The sequence below is a fragment of the Scyliorhinus torazame genome, chromosome 2 (assembly GCF_047496885.1).
Source record: "Scyliorhinus torazame isolate Kashiwa2021f chromosome 2, sScyTor2.1, whole genome shotgun sequence".
In the NCBI taxonomy this organism is placed as follows: domain Eukaryota; kingdom Metazoa; phylum Chordata; class Chondrichthyes; order Carcharhiniformes; family Scyliorhinidae; genus Scyliorhinus; species Scyliorhinus torazame.
In genome coordinates this window covers 345,279,223-345,299,110 of record NC_092708.1, presented here as the reverse complement: position 1 = coordinate 345,299,110, position 19,888 = coordinate 345,279,223, and the positions used below count along the sequence as shown (strand labels likewise).

Sequence of the window (19,888 nt, the reverse complement as noted above, 5' to 3'; positions counted from 1 at the left end):
ACGGAGGTGGCAAAGAAGAGAGCAGGTTTTAATCGGGCCAAGGCGGTGCTGCATAGGAAGGGGGTGAGATTCGGAATGCTGCAGCAGGCGCGATTGTGGGTCACATTTCAGGATCGACACCACTACTTTGAAACGCCTGAAGAGGCTTGGACCTTTATTCAGACTGAAAAGTTGGACTCAGACTGGGGGCCTGTGGTTGTGGGGTGGATGTCGGTTGTATACAGGGTTTTAACTATGCGTAAGGAATGTTCCACGGGTGGAGCGATGGATGGGGATGGGGGAAGAGATCTGATGGGGAGACTGTAGGGAGGGGAGGCCCGGGGATGGGGATGGGGGAATTGGGATAAGGCCGCAACAGGAGCTGCGCCAGAGGGGGAGGGGCCGGCTCAGGAAAGCGTGGGCTTTTTCCCGCGTTAGGGAAGGATGGGGGTGGGGGAGTGCACACCGATTGCTAAGGGGGGGGGGGGGGGGGGGATTGGATTTCCACACCCGGGGGGGGGGGGTCCAACGGGAAGCCGGGGTCAGCAGGTGTCAGCTGACTTACGGGAGTTTTATGGGGGGAGCAAAAGAGCTAGATGTGGATCTAGCGGGGGAAGGGGGGGAAAATAGGGTTGCTGCTGAATTGGCCGAGGGGGAACTGAAAACAGAAGAGGTGGTCGGGGTGGGGGTCCCCCGCCTGGGGGACTGGAGGGTGCGGGGGGCGCGGGACTGGCCTAAAACAGGAGATGGCTAGTCGGCAGGAGGGAGGGGGGGGGGTGAGAAGCCCCTCAATCCGGCTGATAACGTGGAATGTGAGGGGCCTGAATGGGCCGGTTAAGAGGGCCCGAGTGTTCGCGCACTTGAAGGGACTGAAGGCAGACGTGGTCATGCGTCAGGAGACACATTCGAAGGTGGCAGACCAGGTCAAGTTAAGAAAGGGATGGGTAGGACAGGTATTCCATTCGGGGCTGGATGCGAAGAATAGAGGGATGGCAATACTGGTGGGGAAGCGGGTGTCGCTTGAGGCCAAGAATATAGTAGTGGGCAATGGAGGTCGATACGTGATGGTGAGCGGTAGGCTGCAGGGGGCGTGGGTGGTATTGGTAAACGTATACGCCCCGAACTGGGACGATGCTGGATTTATGAAGCGTATGTTGGTGTGCATTCCGGACCTGGAGGTAGGAAGCTTGATAATGGGGGGGGGATTTTAACACTGTTGGACCCAGCATTAGATCGTTCCAGATCTAGGACGGGGAAGAGGCTGGCTGTGGCCAAGGTGCTTAGGGGGTTTATGGACCAGATGGGGGGAGTGGACCTGTGGAGATTTGCCAGGCTCCTGGCTAGGGAATTTTTTTTTTTCTCCCACGTACAGAAAGTCTACTCCCGGATAGATTTTTAAATTCTGAGCAGGCGCTGATCCCGAAAGTGGAGGGAACGGAGTATTCGGCCATAGCCATCTCAGACCACGCCCCGCACTGGGTGTAACTGGAGTTGGGAGAGGAGAGAGACCAACGCCCGCTGTGGCGTTTGGATGTGGGATTACTGGCAGATGAAGAGGTGTCCCCGCGGGAGGGTACAGGGGTGCATTGAAAGGTATTTGGAGGCCAACGACAACGGGGAGGTGCAGGTGGGGGTATTATGGGAGGCACTGAAGGCTGTGGTCAGGGGAGAGTTAATCTCCATCAGGGCTCACAGGGAGAAGAGAGAGGGCAGGGAAAGGGAGAGGTTAGTGGGGGAGATTTTAAGGGTGGACAGGAGATATGCAGAGGCCCCTGAAGAGGGACTACTTGGGGAGAGGCGAAGTCTCCAGACGGAATTCGACCTGTTGGCCACAGGGAAGGCAGAGGCACAGTGGAGGAAAGCCCAGGGGGCAGATGTATGAGTGCGGGGAGAAGGCGAGCCGGATGCTGGCACATCAGCTCCGTAAGAGGATGGCAGCGATGGAGATAGGTGGAGTCAAGGATGGCAGGGGAACTACGGTGCGGAGTGCGGTGAAAGTAAATGAGGCATTTAAGGCCTTCTATGTGGAGCTGTACAGATCTCAGCCCCCAGCGAAGGAAGAGGGGATGCGACGATTTCTGGACCAACTGAGGTTCCCGAGGGTGGAGGAGCAGGAAGGAGGTGGCTGGTTTGGGGCCGTCAATTGGGTTGGAGGAGCTGATGAAAGGACTGAGGAGCATGCAGGCGGGGAAGGCCCTGGGGCCAGATGGGTTCCCGGTTGAGTTTTATAGGAAGTACGCGGACCTGTTAGCCCCGTTGCTGGTGAGGACTTTCAATGAGGCAAGGGAGGAGGGGGGGGGGGGGAAGAGACCCTGCCCCTGCCCCCGACAATGTCCGGGGCGATGATCTCTTTGATCCTGAAGTGGGATAAGGACCCACTGCAATGTGGGTTGTATAGGCCGATTTCGCTCCTTAATGTAGATGCCAAGTTGCTGGCAAAAGTGAGGACTGTCCCGGGGGTGATTCACGAGGACCAGACGGGATTTGTAAAGGGCAGGCAGCTAAACACCAATGTGCGGAGGCTCCTAAACGTGATTATGATGCCATCGGTGGAGGGAGAGGCGGAGATAGTGGCAGCTATGGACGCGGAGAAGGCCTTTGACCGAGTAGAGTGGGAGTATCTCTGGGAAGTTTTTGGGTTTGGGGAGGGGTTTGTCAGTTGGGTTAAGCTCCTATATAGAGCCCCGGTGGCGAGTGTGGTTACGATCGGCGGAGGTCGGAGTATTTTCGGCTGTATTGAGGGACGAGGCAAGGGTGCCCCCTGTCCTCTCTCTCCCCCCCCCCTGTTGTTTGCATTAGCAATTGAACCTTTGGCCATGGCATTAAGGGAGTCCAGGAAATGGAGGGGGGTGGTCTGAGGGGGAGAGGATCATCGAGTATTGTTGTATGCAGACGACCTGTTGCTGTATGTGGCGGATCCAGTGGAGGGGATGGTGGAGGTCATGCAGATCAGACGGAGTTTGGTGACTTCTCGGGCTATAAGCTCAATGTAGGGAAAAGTGAGCTCTGTGGTGCATCCAGGGGACCAGGGAAGAGGGTTAGACGACCTACCATTGAGGAGGGCGGAAAGGAGCTTTCGGTACTTGGGGATCCAAGTAGCTAGGAGTTGGGGGGCCCTGCACAAACTTAATTTGACGCGGCTGGTGGAGCAGATGGAGGAGGACTCCAAACGATGGGATATGTTGCCACTCTCGCTAGCGGGCAGGGTACAGTCGATTAAAATGATGGTCCTCCTGAGGTTTCTTTTTGTGTTCCAGTGCCTTCCTATTATGATCACCAAGGCCTTTTTTAAGAGGGTAGGCAGGAGCATCATGGGTTTTGTGTGGGCAAAAACGACCCTGCTGGTAAGGAGGGGGTTTCTGGAGCGTAGTAGGGGCAGAGGAGGGCTGGCGTTGCCGAATCTGGGTGGCTACTATTGGGCAGCCAACGTGGCGATGACCCGTAAGTGGGTGATGGAGGGAGAGGGGGCGACATGGAAGAGGTTGGAGATGGCGTCCTGCAAAGGAACGAGTCTGGGGGCGCTGGTGACGGCACCGCTGCCGCTCTCGCCGACAAGGTACACCACGAGTCTGGTGGTGGCGGCAACGCTAAAGATCTGGGGGTAGTGGAGACGACACTGGTGCGATGGGAGCCTCGGTGTGGTCCCCGATCAGAGATAACCATCGGTTTGTCCCAGGAAGGATGGACGTGGGGTTTCAGAGCTGGCATCGGGCAGAGATTAGAAGAATGGGGGACCTGTTCATCGATGCGACGTTTGCGAGCCTCGGGGCACTGGAGGAGAAGTTTGGGCTACCCCCGGGAAACGCTCTCAGGTACATGCAAGTAAGGGCGTTTGTGAGGCGACAGGTGAGGGGATTCAGGACAGGGTGATTTTGGGTGTATGGGTCGGAGAAGGCAAGGTGTCGGCGATATATCAGGAGATGAAAGAAGAGGAGGAGGCTTTGGTAGAGGAGCTGAAGGGCAAATGGGAGGAGGAGATTGAAGAGGGTCTGTGGGTTGATGCCCTAAGTAGGGTTAATTCCTCTTCCTCGTGTGCAGGCTTAGCCTGATACAGTTTCAGGTTATTCAGAGCGCATATGACAGGGGCGAGGCTGAGTAGGTTCTTTGGGGTGGAGGACAGATGAGGGAGGTGCTCAGGAAGCCCGGCGAACCACGCCCATATGTTCTCGTCGTGCCCGGCACTGGATGGGTTCTGGAGGGGTGTTGCGAGGACTATGTCTAAGGTGGTGAAAGTCCCGGTCAAGCCAAGTTGGGGGCTAGCACTATTTGGAGTGACGGACGGGAGTGCAGGAGGCGAAAGCGGCCAGTATCCTGGCCTTTGCGTCCCTGGTAGCCCGGCGAAGGATCTTGCTATTGTGGAAAGATGCAAAGCCCCCCCAGTGTGGAAGCCTGGAGAAATGACATGGCAGGGTTCATCAAGCTGGAGAGGATAAATTTTGCCTTGAGAGGCTCTGCGCAGGGGTTCTTCAGGCGGTGGCAACCGTTCCTGGACTACCTCGCGGAGCGTTAGATGGAGGTCGGTCAGCAGCAGCAGCAACCCAGGGAGGGGGGGGACGGGGAAAGGGGTTTTTCCTAGGGGCACTTGAGAAAGGAATAGTCAATATGTGCGGGAGGAACCCATTGTACAAGCTCTGTATTATGTTGGATTAATATGTTTATGTCTTGTTCTGTTACTTTTCTTTTTTGTTATGGGGGGGGGGGGGTTGAATTGCTGAAAATTTTTGTTGAAAAATTCTGAATAAACATATTTTAAAAAAAATAAATAAGATGGGGGACTACCATTATAAAAATGTGTTTCTTTTGGTAATTTGACACAATGTTTTGATGAGACACATTGTGATGACCAATCTCAAATCCCATGCTCGGGAAGTTTTAATTGATGCCAATTTGAGTGAAACAGCATTCAGTATATAGTCATGCAAGGATGATTTATTGTATTTGATGTATTAAAAATATCCCTGCTTCTGTTGCTCTAATACAGGCAGAGGCAACCGATGAAAGGAGAGCTCCCTCGTCCTATGTCGGGAAGCTGTGCAGCTTGTCTGAATGGTGTCATGTATATTTTTGGAGGATATGATGACCTCGGATATAGTAATGAAGTAGGTCATGTGTGTGTTTCAAACATTTTTATTGTTCTGTTTATCCTGTTTTCCACTTTCCTAAAAGCAGGGGATGAAAAACCACTTTTGCAAAATGGAGTCTGTCTTATCTTCAGTAAACATCAAAGCATAATGACACTGAATGTTCAAACACCAATATGCAACACCCAAGACTGATGAAATTCAGGCTTAATATTCCAACCCTTTTCTTGCTAGCCTCTTGATTGAAATTGGCTAACTCCGTATGGATCAGGGATCAACCTTACAATGTTTGTAATCAATAAGCGTTGGCATCATATCAGGTGACTTATTTTCCCAGAAATACACTTTGTGAAATTATTTTCAAAAGGCAGTGCTTATTGCATTGAAAAATTAGTAAACTGCAGGGCCCCCTTTTGACAGTGAATTGTTGAACATCTCCCGCAAGTGCAGAGCCAGGACTGCTGCAAATCTTTTGTAAAAGTCTACCAGGAACCCATCCAGTCCTGGTGTTTTCCCTGGCTGCATGGAAGTAATACATTCCACAATTTTTCCCAGCTCTGGCAGTGCTTCCACCCCTTATTTCCTACCCTCCCCATCATCAATATATCCAGTCTGTCGAAGAACTGTTCCATCATTGAGTCCCCCCTCGGCAAAAATTTGCAAAGGCCTCATTTGGGTCTGCTACCATCCTACCGTTTCTGTTCCTAACTTACGCAATCTCTTGCGGCTGCTTGCTTTCTTAGCTGGTGTGCCAGCATGCGGCTGGCCCTCGTCTCCATGTTCGTAGAAGGCCATCCGTGCCTGGCTGCGCTGGTGGACTGCCTTGCGGAGAACAGATAAAATTCCATCTGCAGCTTTTTTCCTCTGTCAGCAGTTCCATAGTTGAGACCGCGGCGTACTGCCGATCCACCTAGTAAGGGATCAATCAGGTAGTATTTAGGAAGCAGAGGGGCTGCAGAAGGACTTAGACAGGCTAGGAGAGTGGGCAAAGAAGTGTCAGATGGAATACAATGTGGAAAAGTGAGGTTATACACTTTGGTAGGAAGAATGGAGACATAGACTATTTTCTAAATGGGAAAAGTATTAGGAAATGAGAAGCATAAAGGGACTTTGGAGTCATAGTTCAAGATTCTCTTAAGGTTAATGTGCAGGTTCAGTCGGCAGTTAGGAAGCAAATGCAATGTTAGCTTTCATGTATTGGAGCAGGGATATACTTCTGAGGATGTATAAGGCTCTGGCCAGACCACACTTAGAGTATTGTGAGCAGTTTTGGGCCTCGTATCTAAGGAAGGATGTACTGGCCTTCAGAAGAGTCCAGAGGAGGTTCACAAAAATGATCCCTGGAATGCGAGCGTATCATATGAGGAGCAGTTGAGGGCTCTGGGTCTGTATTCGTTGGACTTTAGAAGGATGAGGAGGGATCTTATTGAAACTTGCAAAGTACTAAGAGGCCTGGATAGAGTGGACGTGGAGAGGATGTTTCCACTAGTAGAATCCGAGGGCACAGCCTCAGACTGAAGGGACAAATCTTTAAAACAGAGGTGAGGAGGAATTTCTTCAACCAGAAGATGATGAATCTGTGGAACTCTTTGCCACAGAAGACTTTGCAGGCCAAAACTCAGTGTCCTTAAGACAGAGACAGATAGGTTCTTGATTAATAAGGGAATCGGGGGTTATGGGGAGAAGGCAGGAGAATGGGGATGGAAAACATATCAGCCGTGATTGAATGGTGGAGCAGACTCGATGGACCGAATGGTCTACTTCTGCTCCTATATCTTATGGCCCTATGATCAGCTGCTGCTTGGCTGCCCTTTCTTTCCTGTCCCTAGGGCCCTGTAAGCTATGATTTCGCCCCTGATCGCCACCTTCAATGCCTCCCAGAACATAAAGGGGGAGACCTCCCCGTTCTGGTTGCAGGTTACATTACCATCGATGGCCTGTGGTATCTTGATACAGACTTCCTTATCGGCGAGAAGCTGCATCCAGCCTCCATGGGGGACGTTGGGCCAGGCCCTTGTCCAATTTCACGTCTGTGTAATGTGGGCCGTGGTCAGAGATTACAAGCGTGGAATATTTTGCCTTTGTTACCCCTGGAGGCACCCTTTTCCCCACAACGGAAAAGTCTGTATGTGAGTATGCCTTGTGTACGTGGGAAAAGAAGGAGAATTATTGTTCTCCTGGAACCTCCATGGGTCTACCTCTTCCCTTCTGCTCCATAATGGCGTTCAATTCTCATGTTACACCTGACGTGGTTTCTGTCCTGGGGTTGGAGCTGTCCATTATCACATGCCCAGGATTTAGCCCATCGTTTTGTTGACAAATTCAGTGTCGTCCCAATTCGGGGCATATATATTTACCAAGATTACAGGGGTGCATTCCAGGGTCCCGCTGACCATAATGTATCATGCCCCCACCCTCCCCTAGTCCATCACTGTGCTTGTCACCATGAATAAAACTGTCCAGTAGGTTAGCATAACCATCCCCCTTGTCCTGGTGTCGAAACATGAATGAAACGTTTGCCCTACCCAGCCCTTCTTTACCTGCAGTGGGTCCTTCTCTCAAGTGTGTCTCCTTTAGGAAGGCTATGTCCATCCTCAGACTCTGAGATGGGTGAGGACTCTGGATCGCTTCTCCAGCCTGTTGAGGCCCCTCACGTTCCATGTTACTATCTGGATGCAGGGGCTGGTGGGGGGGTCTGTGGGGTCAACCATACTAACCCTGTGGGCCTGGCCTTGTTTGTCCCGGCCTGCTCTTGCTCATGGGCTATTCAAGATGGCCGCCGACTGCTTCCTCATTTTTGCCATTTCCATGTGTTGTCTACTGCAACCAGCGCTCTACACTCTCCCCTTACCCTACACCCCCTTCTGTTTCTCCCCAGTACTCCCTCCCCTACCCTTGTGCTCTCCCGTCTTAGCCCCGCCCCCCCCCATCTCTGCCCTTCGTTTCCCCTGAAGTTCTGTTTTTCCTGTCCTCTCTGCCAGGCGCTCCCTCCCTCGCAGGAGGCGCGCCACGGTTGCCTCTTTCACTGTACTATACACCGGCTCGCTGGTGTAGCAGCTCCCCAAACAATTGGATCCCCCTATTTAAACCCCCCCCCCCCCCCAAACGCCTCTGGTAGGCCCTGTCTCTCTCGAATTCGTGCAGCCCATGTTCTGGCCGTTGCCCTCTATCGTTGGTTGCCCAGTCTATTTTTCTGGACAAACCTGTTGACCTCTGGGGCGCCAAAGTAGTGTCCTTTACCCTGGTACGTGACCCATTGTTTGGCAGGGTAGAACATGCCAAATTGTACCCACTTTTGTATAGCGTCGATTTAGCACCGTTGAATTATGTCTGGTGTTTGGCCAGGTCAAAACCAATGTCCTGGTACAAGTAGATGGAATATCCTTCCCATTTGCACACTCGCACTCGTCGCCCGCATATGGATCCGCTCTTTGTTCTGGTACTTGTGCAGCCTCATGATTATCGCCCGCAGTGGTTCCCCTGCCCTGGACTGCTGCTGAAGAGATCCCTGGGGACGGTCTACCTCCGGGCGAGTGGCGAATCCCTCCTCGCTGACCAGCTTCCCGAGCATCGCTGCTAAGTATTCTGTGGGGTTTCTCTCCTCTTGATCCCCTGGCAGCCCCGCGATTCTCGGGTTTTGCTGACATGATCATTGCTTTTGGTCGTTGACTTTATCCTTCAACCCCATTCTGAGTCTTGACAAGGCTTGCTGCCTCGGCCTCGAGTGCCGTGATCTGGTCGCCTTGGTCTGTGGTGGCTTTTCTGAGGTCCCGTGTCGTCTTTACCTGGGCATCTTGCCCTCCGCTCCATATTGTGCATTGTCGTGATCTGGTCCCCTTGGTCTGTGGCGGCTTTTCTGAGGTCCTGTGTCGTCTTTACCTGGGCCTGTTGCCCTCCGCTCCATATTGTGCATTGTCTCCCTCATGGGGGTAGTCGCAACCCCCACTGCTGCCTTGGCAATGGAGACCTTTTCTCATACCCCTATGTCTCTGGAGCTCAAGGTATGAAGCATGTCAATTTGTCCATCAGTGCTGGGAGCTTTGCAGGGTCGACCCTCATTGGTTTTGTGCCTCCACCAGCGGTTCCCTGCTCCATGGCTGAGGTTTCCCTCCCCTCATCTTACTGGCTTTTCCGCTGGGCAGCTGATTCTTTCCCATCCTGCTTGGCAGTGCGGTTGATCGGGGGGGGTTTAGTCTGGAGGGATTGAGTATTTGTGATGCCCATTTTGGGGGTTAAAAAGCCTCAATTGAAGTTCATAAACGAGAACCACCTTTTGTGCAGCTCCTGGCCGCCACCGGTAGTCTTGAGTTTAGAATTATATTGAAGTGGTTAGATGTTCTGTCTGTACACTACTTACTCCACTAGTAGAAGCTAGGTCTGTACACTACTTACTCCACTAGTAGAAGCTAGGACTGTATACTGCTTACTCCACTATTAGACTGTTCATTTGTGTATACATTTTTAGATGTAATCTGGAAAGAAAATGACTTAAATCATTCAGAAAAAACTTAAATTGTCAAAGTATCCTTTTGTAGGAGGATATTATTCCTTTTCTACTTGGAATGAAATCATCAATTAATACAGATACAAGCATACTAATTTTTTTTAAACATTTGAAACAGCTGTATTGTGTTAATTTGCAAGTAAAGGATGACATATTTACTTGGAAGAAACTCAATAATTATCAAGGAAATCCTCCTACTCCAAGAGACAAACTTTCATGCTGGGTATATAAAGACAAGTAAGTCACTAAACTTTGTATTGCAGATATATATATATATGTATATATATATATGTTTTTTTTCCCCCTCCTCCACCAACCCTACCTTATCTTCCCTGCCATGTCTTCCCCACTCCCCCCATCAGTCTTTTCCCCTGCCCACTCTCTTCCCCATCACTCTACACCCTCCCCTCCAAATCACCGCCCACTACTCTCCTGCACTGACTGCCACATTTCCCTCTTCGCCTTCCCTCTCCATCCCACTGCCCCTCCACTCACCCCCCTCCATCCCACTGCCCCTCCACTCACCCCCCTCCATCCCACTGCCCCTCCACTCTCCATCCCACTGCTCCTCCACTCCTCCCCCTCCACCCACTGCCCCTCCATCCCACTGATCCTCCACTCCTCCCCCTCCACTCCCCCCTCCACCCCACTGCCCCTCCGCTCCTCCCCCGCCACTCCCCCCTCCACCCCACTGCCGCTCCACTCCTCCCCCTCCCCCACTACCCCTCCACTCCCCCCCTCCACCCCACTGCCCCTCCACTCCCCCCTCCACCACTCCACTCCTCCTCCACCCCACTGCACCTCCACTCCTCCCCCTCCACCCCACTGCACCTCCACTCCCCCTCTCCACCCCACTGCCCCTCCAATCTCCTTCCCACTGCCCCTCCACTCCTCCCCCTCCACCCCACTGCCCCTCCACTCTCCTTCCCACCGCGCCCCCACTCCTCCCCCTCCACCCCACTGCCGCTCCACTCCTCCCCCTCCACCCCACTGCCCCTCCACTCCTCCCCTCCACCCCACTGCCGCTCCACTCTCCACCACACTGCCGCTCCACTCCTCCCCCTCCTCCCCCTCCCCCCACTGCCCCTCCACTCCCCCCACCACCACTCCACTCCTCCTCCACCCCACTGCACCTCCAGTCCTCCCCCTCCACCCCACTGCCCCTCCACTCTCCTTCCCACCGCTCCCCCTCCACCCCACTGCCGCTCCACTCCTCCCCCTCCACCCGACTGCCCCTCCACTCTCCTTCCCACTGCCCCTCCACTCCTCCCCCTCCACCCCCACTGCCCCTCCACTCTCCTTCCCACCGCCCCCCCACTCCTCCCCCTCCACCCCACTGCCGCTCCACTCCTCCCCCTCCACCCCACTGCCCCTCCACTCCTCCCCCTCCACACCACTGCCCCTCCACTCCTCCCCCTCCACACCACTGCCCCTCCACTCCTCCCCCTCCACCCCACTGCCCCTCCACTCCTCCCCCTCCACCCCCACTGCCCCTCCACTCCTCCCCCTCCACCCCACTGCCCCTCCACTCCTCCCCCTCCACCCCACTGCCCCTCCACTCCTCCCCCTCCACCCCACTGCCCCTCCACCCCACTGCCCCTCCACCCCACTGCCCCTCCACCCCACTGCCCCTCCACCCCACTGCCCCTCCACCCCACTGCCCCTCCACCCCACTGCCCCTCCACCCCACTGCCCCTCCACCCCACTGCCCCTCCACCCCACTGCCCCTCCACCCCACTGCCCCTCCACCCCACTGCCCCTCCACCCCACTGCCCCTCCACTCCTCCCCCTCCACCCCACTGCCCCACCACTCCTATCCCCCTCCACCCCACTGCCCCTCCAATCTCCATCCCACTGCCCCTCCACTCCTCCCCTCCACCACACTGCCCCTCCACTCCTCCCCCTCCACCCCACTGCCCCTCCACCCCACTGCCCCTCCACCCCACTGCCCCTCCACCCCACTGCCCCTCCACCCCACTGCCCCTCCACCCCACTGCCCCTCCACCCCACTGCCCCCTCCACCCCACTGCCCCCTCCACCCCACTGCCCCCTCCACCCCACTGCCCCTCCACCCCACTGCCCCTCCACCCCACTGCCCCTCCACCCCACTGCCCCTCCACCCCACTGCCCCTCCACCCCACTGCCCCCTCCACCCCACTGCCCCTCCACCCCACTGCCCCTCCACCCCACTGCCCCTCCACCCCCACTGCCCCTCCACCCCACTGCCCCTCCACCCCCACTGCCCCTCCACCCCACTGCCCCTCCACCCCACTGCCCCTCCACCCCACTGCCCCTCCACCCCACTGCCCCTCCACCCCCACTGCCCCTCCACCCCACTGCCCCTCCACCCCACTGCCCCTCCACCCCACTGCCCCTCCACCCCCACTGCCCCTCCACCCCACTGGCCCTCCACCCCACTGGCCCTCCACCCCACTGGCCCTCCACCCCACTGGCCCTCCACCCCACTGGCCCTCCACCCCACTGGCCCTCCACCCCACTGGCCCTCCACCCCACTGCCCCTCCACCCCACTGCCCCTCCACCCCCACTGCCCCTCCACCCCACTGCCCCTCCACCCCACTGCCCCTCCACCCCACTGCCCCTCCACCCCACTGCCCCTCCACCCCACTGCCCCTCCACCCCACTGCCCCTCCACCCCACTGCCCCTCCACCCCACTGCCCCTCCACCCCCACTGCCCCTCCACCCCACTGCCCCTCCACCCCACTGCCCCTCCACCCCACTGCCCCTCCACCCCACTGCCCCTCCACCCCACTGCCCTCCACCCCCTCCCCCCTCCACCCCACTGCCCCTCCACCCCACTGCCCCTCCACTCCTCCCCCTCCAACCCCACTGCCCCTCCACTCCTCCGCCTCCACCCCACTGCCCCTCCACTCCTCCGCCTCCACCACACTGCCCCTCCACTCCTTCCCCTCCACCCTACTGCCCCTCCACTACCCCCTCCACCCCACTGCCCCTCCACTTCTCCCCCTCCACCTCACTGCCCCTCCACTCTCCATCCCATCGCCCCTCCACTCCACCCCACTGCCCCTCCACTCCCCCCCTCCACCCCACTGCCCCGCCACTCCTCCCCCTCCACCCCCCTCCATCCCACTGCCCCTCCACTCCCCCCTCCACCCCACTGCCCCTCCACTCCTCCCCCTCCACCCCACTGCCCCTCCACTCCTCCCGCTCCACCCCACTGCCCCTCCACTCCTCCCCCTCCACTCCTCCCCCTCCACCCCACTGCCCCTCCACTCCTCCCCCTCCACCCCACTGCCCCTCCACTCCTCCCCTCCACCCCACTGCCCCTTCACTCCTCCCCCTCCACCCCACTGCCCCTCCCCTCCACCCCACTGCCCCTCCACTCCTCCCCCTCCATCCCCACTGCCCCCCACTCCTCCCCCTCCACCCCACTGCCCTTCCACTCCTCCCCCTCCGCCCCACTGCCCCTCCACTCCTCCGCCTCCACCACACTGCCCCTCCACTCCTCCCCTCCACCACACTGCCCCTCCACTCCACTCTCCCCCTCCACCCCCTGCCCCTCCACTACCCCCTCCACCCCCACTGCCCCTCCACTATCCCCTCCACCCCACTGCCCCTCCACTTCTCCCCCTCCACCTCACTGTCGCTCCACTCTCCATCCCATAGCCCCTCCGCTCCACCCCATTGCCCCTCCACTCCCCCCCCCCTCCACCCCACTGCCCCTCCACTCCTCCCCCTCCACCCCACTGCCCTTCCACCCCTCCCCCTCCGCCCCACTGCCCCTCCACTCCTCCGCCTCCACCACACTGCCCCTCCACTCCTCCCCTCCACCACACTGCCCCTCCACTCCTCCCCCTCCACCCCACTGCCCCTCCACTACCCCCTCCACCCCACTGCCCCTCCACTATCCCCTCCACCCCACTGCCCCTCCACTTCTCCCCCTCCACCTCACTGTCCCTCCACTCTCCATCCCATAGCCCCTCCGCTCCACCCCACTGCCCCTCCACTCCTTCCCTCCACCCCACTGCCCCTTCACTCCTCCCCCTCCACCCCACTGCCCCTCCACTCCTCCCCTCCACCCCACTGCCCCTCCACTCCTCCCCCTCCATCCCACTGCCCCTCCACTCCTCCCCCTCCACTCCTCCCCCTCCACTCCTCCCCCTCCACTCCTCCCCCCTCCACTCCTCCCCCCTCCACTCCTCCCCCCTCCTCCTCCCCCTCCACTCCTCCCCCTCCACTCCTCCCCCCTCCACTCCTCCCCCCTCCACCCCATTGCCCCTCCACTCCTCCCCACTGCCCCTCCACTCCTCCCCTCCACCCCACTGCCCCTCGTATTGCAGATATATTGATGCAATTGATATTCCAATCTATCTAATTAAAGTTAGGGGAATTGTGTAAGTATTATGATAAGCGTATAGACTATTAAAGCCCCAAATATCCAGAAATACTGCGTGCATACTTTTGAGAAATAAATGTTGGTCAGGACATTATGGTGCTTCTACACATCTCTCAGTACTGCCACTGTATTTTGTACATCCAACTGAAAATTAAATGGTGCCTTCATTTAATGTCTCATCCAAAAGACGTGGTACCACCTACTGTGCTGCATTTCCTCTACTGCACTAAAATGTCAGTCGAGATTATGTGGTGATTTATGTCTCTGGAATGAGACTTGAACTCACAATCCTCTTAATCTGGCAAAGTGCTCTTGCTGAACCACAGGTGACAGTATAGAACAGCTAAGTTTGTAACAGAATTAACTCACTTAACTGTTGAACAAATGTTATATCTTTGCAGTAAAGAGCAATAAAAGTTAGAAAATACAAGGCATTTGTTGAATTCATTTGAGTTAATTTATCACAACTTTGTCATTAACTATTCTGGGAATTCTTGATCATGTTCAGAAATAATTTTTTAGTCATTTTTAGCTTGAATGGAACTTAATAGTATAATTAGCTATTATTGTAAATTAAATTGAGTAAATTATTCTTGCATTTAAAAAAAAACCTGATTTCTGACAGGTTGATTTTTTTTGGTGGCTATGGATGCAAGAAAATCAATGAATTAAATGATTCATTTGACGTCAATGAAGCATCCTGGGTAAGATCCTGTCCTTTTTAATTATAACTTAATCTTTAAATATTTTACTTCCATTTGCTATCCAATAGAAATTGTGTGGTTCTGGTGAAACTGTTTTAGCCACGTGTGATTAGCAGAAAATGCCTTGTGCACAATACGGTAAATATACTTCAGATGACCACGTATGAACATTTCTTGCAAATCTTTAAACTTTAATTTTCACCAAAGTTTGGGATTCTGGCATAACTTAATCCGACAAAGTGGAGAGCACAGTTCAAAATTTTTGTCACTCGAGCCGATGGGCAAATTTCAGAAAAATAAAGTTTGGCATAACATTACACATGAATTTAAACAATAGAATGAAAAAGAACTTGCTGAGCAAAACAAAAGAGTAATAAATAAAGATGGGTATTGAAAGGAGCTTGTGAATGTCTGGTTCTCAACCACTCACCCACCCTCATCCCCCTTGCCCTGTCTCCCATCTGGACTCCCCTTCCCCCAGGTCCCCTTTATTAGATGAGCAGCTTTTGAGAATTTTTCAATATTCTGCCCAGGAAGTCTATAATGGTCGTCTCCAATGACTTGGCGGGCCAAACGAAAAGCCTTGCAAACCAGATGCGGTCTGTGCCTGGACCAGACCGTAGACATGCCTGGTCTAGCAGTTGCAAACTTTACCTTAATTTCATCAGAGTCCTGACCAACGGCAGCATGTGCATGGGAACACCATCATTTTCAATTTCCCCTCCAAGTCATATCAACATAATTTGGACACATACTTCTGTTTCATCATTGTTGCTTCATCATTGTTGTTATGCTAAAATCTTGGAAGTCATTGTACAACAGCATTGTATGAGTATCTTCAGGAACAACATTCCCCTTGGGTGCAAATTTAAAACTAGGGGACACAGCTTCAAAATTTCAGACAGAAATGAGGATGAAGTTCTTCTCCGAGGGTGGTCAGTCTTTGGAATTCTCTCCTAGAGAGAAATGGTGGTTGAGATATTGGATTTATTGAAGGCTGACCGTGGTAGATAGATTTGAGTCGAGGGCTGTGAGGCGGGGCAGTCATGATCTTATGAGTAGCGGAGCTGTGCTTAGTGGCCTACTCCTAATTTTGATGGTCTTATGAACTTTCTGACCTTGCTTTAAAAAGCTTGTCATGGCTAGAAATCATAGTTGTTCAATACATGATGCATTGTGGCTGAAAGGTGTTGCTGTAGTGATACCTGTGGCTAGTTAATGGTTTTTATTGGACAATACTGCCAGAATCACAGGTGTAAATGCTAGAATTTTACGTAAACCAGGATTGTTTTTGATCACAACCTATATTACATGTACTAAACGACACTCCTGAGCCTGTTCGGTACACTGAGGGAGAATTCAGAATGTCCAATTCACCTATCAAGCACGTCTTTCGGGACTTGTGGGAGGAAAGCGGAGCGCCCGGAGGAAACCCACGCAGACACTGGGAGAACGTGCAGGCTCTGCACAGTGATGCAAGCCGGGGATTGAACCCAGGACCCTGACGCTGTGAAGCAACAGTGCTAACCACTGCTACTGTCCCGCCCATCTACCACTCATCGTAATGTCATCTGCAAACTTTGACACATTATGCTTGGTTCATTTATAGGGATGTCTGTAATACTGAACCCAAAAGAATATTTGGTGCAGACCTGAAATTTGTAACAATGTTTGATCTTTAATACAAGATCTGTTTAGGCATACGATGATTTTTTTTTAAACAAAGCCTTTTCGTTTTTTTTATTTCTAAGGAAGAAGAGATGTTTTGGGGATGGAATTATGACATTCATGTGTTTGACCCCAGTATGAATATCTGGTACCAGCCATCAACTAAAGTACGGTGAAATTTGTCGAATAACAGAATTTGTACTCTAAATTCAAATGCTACATAATTGATGAGTAAACTCAAATTTTAAAATAATTGTAAAAACTATGACAGAGTATGTATTTCCCTGTTTTATGATTGTAATGCTAATCTCATAAGGTATATAGATATAAATCTTTGTAAAAAAAAAAAAAGTGTTCATGAAGGCATGCTTTATATCAGTGGTTCTCAAAGCTTTTACAAATAGATCAGTAATTATGGACCTGCCCCATGTAAATTCAAATAGCCAATACCTGGGCAAATTAATATTTTGGCACCCATTCTTTGTTGTTTTTTAATAAATTAAGAGTACCCAATTCTTTTTGTTTTTGTCCAATTAAGGGACAATTTAGCACATCATTTTGGGTTGTGGGGGCGAGACCCACGCAGATACGGGATGAATGTGCAAACTCCACATGGACAGTGATCCGGGGACGGGATCGAACCCGGGTCCTCGCCCGGCACCCATTCTTTGTCTATAGATATTTTTAAAATCCCCTCTCCTAAACAAAACTGAACTCACCTGACACCTGACAGGGCAGCACGGTAGCCTTGTGGATAGCACAATTGCTTCACAGCTCCAGGGTCCCAGGTTCGATTCCGGCTTGGGTCACTGTCTGTGCGGAGTCTGCACATCCTCCCCGTGTGTGCGTGGGTTTCCTCCGGGTGCTCTGGTTTCCTCCCACAGTCCAAAGATGTGCAGGTTAGGAGGATTGGCCATGATAAATTGCCCTTAGTGTCCAAAATTGCCCATAGTGTTGGGTGGGGTTACTGGGTTATGGGGATAGTGTGGAGGTGTTGACCTTGGGTAGGGTGCTCTTTCCAAGAGCCGGTGCAGACTCGATGGGCCGAATGGCCTCCTTCTGCACTGTAAATTCTATGAAACCCACCACCAGCCTAGATAACTACCAGGTGACCTTCCTGTTCTCAGCGATCCTCCATGTGTGCTCAGAGGTGAGGCAGCCAGCCGGCACTGCACATGTGGCGGCCATATCACGTCTATCGCCAGCTACAGCTCATTTGCGGGCTCCTCTAATATTTTTCAAAGCACTGCTGCTTTATATATTAATCACTTGCAAGAGCCTTAAATTATTTTTATGGTAGAACTGTTTTACTCAGATTGTTCTGCTTTTTCGAAAATGGTGTTACCCGCTATTCCATTTCAGCCACGTGCAGTCATTTTAATAGAATATATTTATATTAAGTGTATTTTTTAAAGATCTCTTTTGTGACTGTGAGATATCTGAACATATACTGCTTAATAGGGAATGCCTCCTCGTCCTCGAGCAGCACATGCATGTGCCACACTGGGAAATAAAGGTTTTCTATTTGGAGGAAGGATACTGGTGAGTTACCTATTTTTCACTTGATGCCTTTATTGAGGCGATCTTGCAGTATACCGTACAGTGAAAGGTTATTTTATGAAACAAAGTTGTACGGGAAAAGTAAGTCAAATTAAAAGAATGGTCATCATTCATTCATTTTGGGAACATTATTTAATACTTATGTGCATGTGACTAAATGTCTGAAAACATTGTCAGTACAAATTATATTTTTATTGGAAGAACTTTACTGTATTAATATATTTCACCATGGAGTTGTAAGCTGTGGGCTTTAACTCTGATTACCCATGCAACATCTTGCTATTCTTACTTGGCTTGGCCACAGCAGTCAAAAGAAATCAGGTAGCACAGTATTTGTATACTATCTGGCCACTTGCAGCACAGCATTGCGAGATCATTGAGAGTACATTAATTTACATTAATGATCCAGACAGGAATGTGGGTGGTGTGATCAGTAAATTCACAGATGACACAAAAATTGGTGGTGTCGTAAACAGCAAGGAGGAAAGACTTCCATTACAGGGCGATTATAGATGGACTGGTCAGATGGGCAGAACAGTGGCAAGTGGAATTTAACCCTGAAAAGTGTTAGGTGATACATTTTGGGGGAATAACAAGGCAAGGGAATGCACATGAACAGTAGGATTCTAGGAAGTACAGAGGGACCTTGGGGTGCATGTCCATAGGTCCCTGAAAGCAGTTGGGTAGATAGATAAGGTGGTTAAGAAGGCATATGGGTTACTTGCCTTTATTAGCCAAGGCACAGAATATAAGACCAAGGAGGTCTTGAACCTTTATTAGCCGAAGCATAGAATATAAGAGCAGGGAGGTTATGATGGGAGCTGTATAAAATGCTCATTAGGCCATAGCTGGAGTACTGTGTGCAGTTCTGGTCGGCACACTGTAGGAAGGGTGTGATTGCACTAGAATGGGTGCAGAGGAGATTCACCAGGATGTTGCCTGGGCTGGAGCATTTCACCTATGAAGAGAGGCTGGTTAGGCTGTGGTTGTTTTCCTTAGAGCAGTGAAGGCTGAGGGGGGACCTGATCAAGGTGTCCAAATTATGAGGGACATAGGTAGGGTAGATAGGAAGGAACCCTTCCCCTAAGTTGAGGGGTCAATAACAAGGGGGCGTAAATTTAAAGTAATGGGTCAGGAGATTGAGAGGATTTGAGGAAAAACCTTTTCACCCAGAGGGTGGTAGGAATCTGGAACTTATTGCCTGAAAGGATGGCAGGGGCGAGAACCCTCAAAACATTTCAAAAAACTTTAGATGAGCACTTGAAACGCCATGGCATACAAGGCTACGCACCAAGTGCTGGAAAATGGGATTAGAATAGATCGGTGCATGATGGAAGGCACAGATATGATGGGCCAAAGGACCTCTTTCTGTGTTGTAAAACTTAAGAAAACATATTTTTATTGGTTTTCACATTTTTATGTTGCATGTTTCAGTTGTACGTAAAATTACAAGTGTCATAACTGCATAGTGTCAAAACAAAAGCAGCCAAGGAGAAATGATAATTACAAAAGAGAGATCAAAGAACGAGTAAAACAAAATGCAAGCAAACAAGGATCACCATAAATATTTACATCTACATGTTTTCTCCCCTCCCTTCTCTGTGGCTGCAGGCTCTATTTTCGCTGATCTGCCTCAGTTGCATTGCCTAGTGTTGGCCCTGATTGCTCCAGATATTACTGCTCCCCCTGTCTTTCCACTTGGCCATGAGCCTGTCCGCTGCAGCTATGCCCTTGTGTCCCGCGGTCTCTTATGGTCTTTTGTCCCCTCCCTGTTTTATGATTTGTGGCTTGTCTGCGCCCTCCACCTCCACTCAGCTGGTTGCTGGCTGCGAACAGATGTTGGAACAAGTTGGTGATCGGTTTCCAAGTCCTGTGGAAGCCCTCTTCTGACCCACGGATGGCTAATTTTATCTTCTCCAGTTGGAGGAACTCCGACAGGTCGGACAGCCAGTCTGCAGCTTTGGGTAGTGCTGCCGATCGTCAGATGAATAGGTTTCTTTGGCGGGCGATTAGAG

At 52.5% G+C, this 19,888-nt stretch overlaps 1 protein-coding gene across 4 annotated transcripts in view; it reads left to right on the top strand.

Annotated features, from left to right (window-relative positions):
* Positions 1 to 19,888, top strand: part of LOC140403170 (kelch domain-containing protein 1-like) — a 143,536-nt gene that overhangs the window by 60,582 nt on the left and 63,066 nt on the right. For all 4 annotated transcript variants that reach the window (XM_072490892.1, XM_072490883.1, XM_072490901.1 and 1 more), the window contains 5 exons: positions 4,961 to 5,078; positions 9,683 to 9,801; positions 14,567 to 14,645; positions 16,397 to 16,480; positions 17,775 to 17,855. In XM_072490892.1, coding sequence (XP_072346993.1) covers positions 4,961 to 5,078; positions 9,683 to 9,801; positions 14,567 to 14,645; positions 16,397 to 16,480; positions 17,775 to 17,855 — 481 coding nt within the window. The remainder of the gene's footprint in view (positions 1 to 4,960; positions 5,079 to 9,682; positions 9,802 to 14,566; positions 14,646 to 16,396; positions 16,481 to 17,774; positions 17,856 to 19,888) is intronic.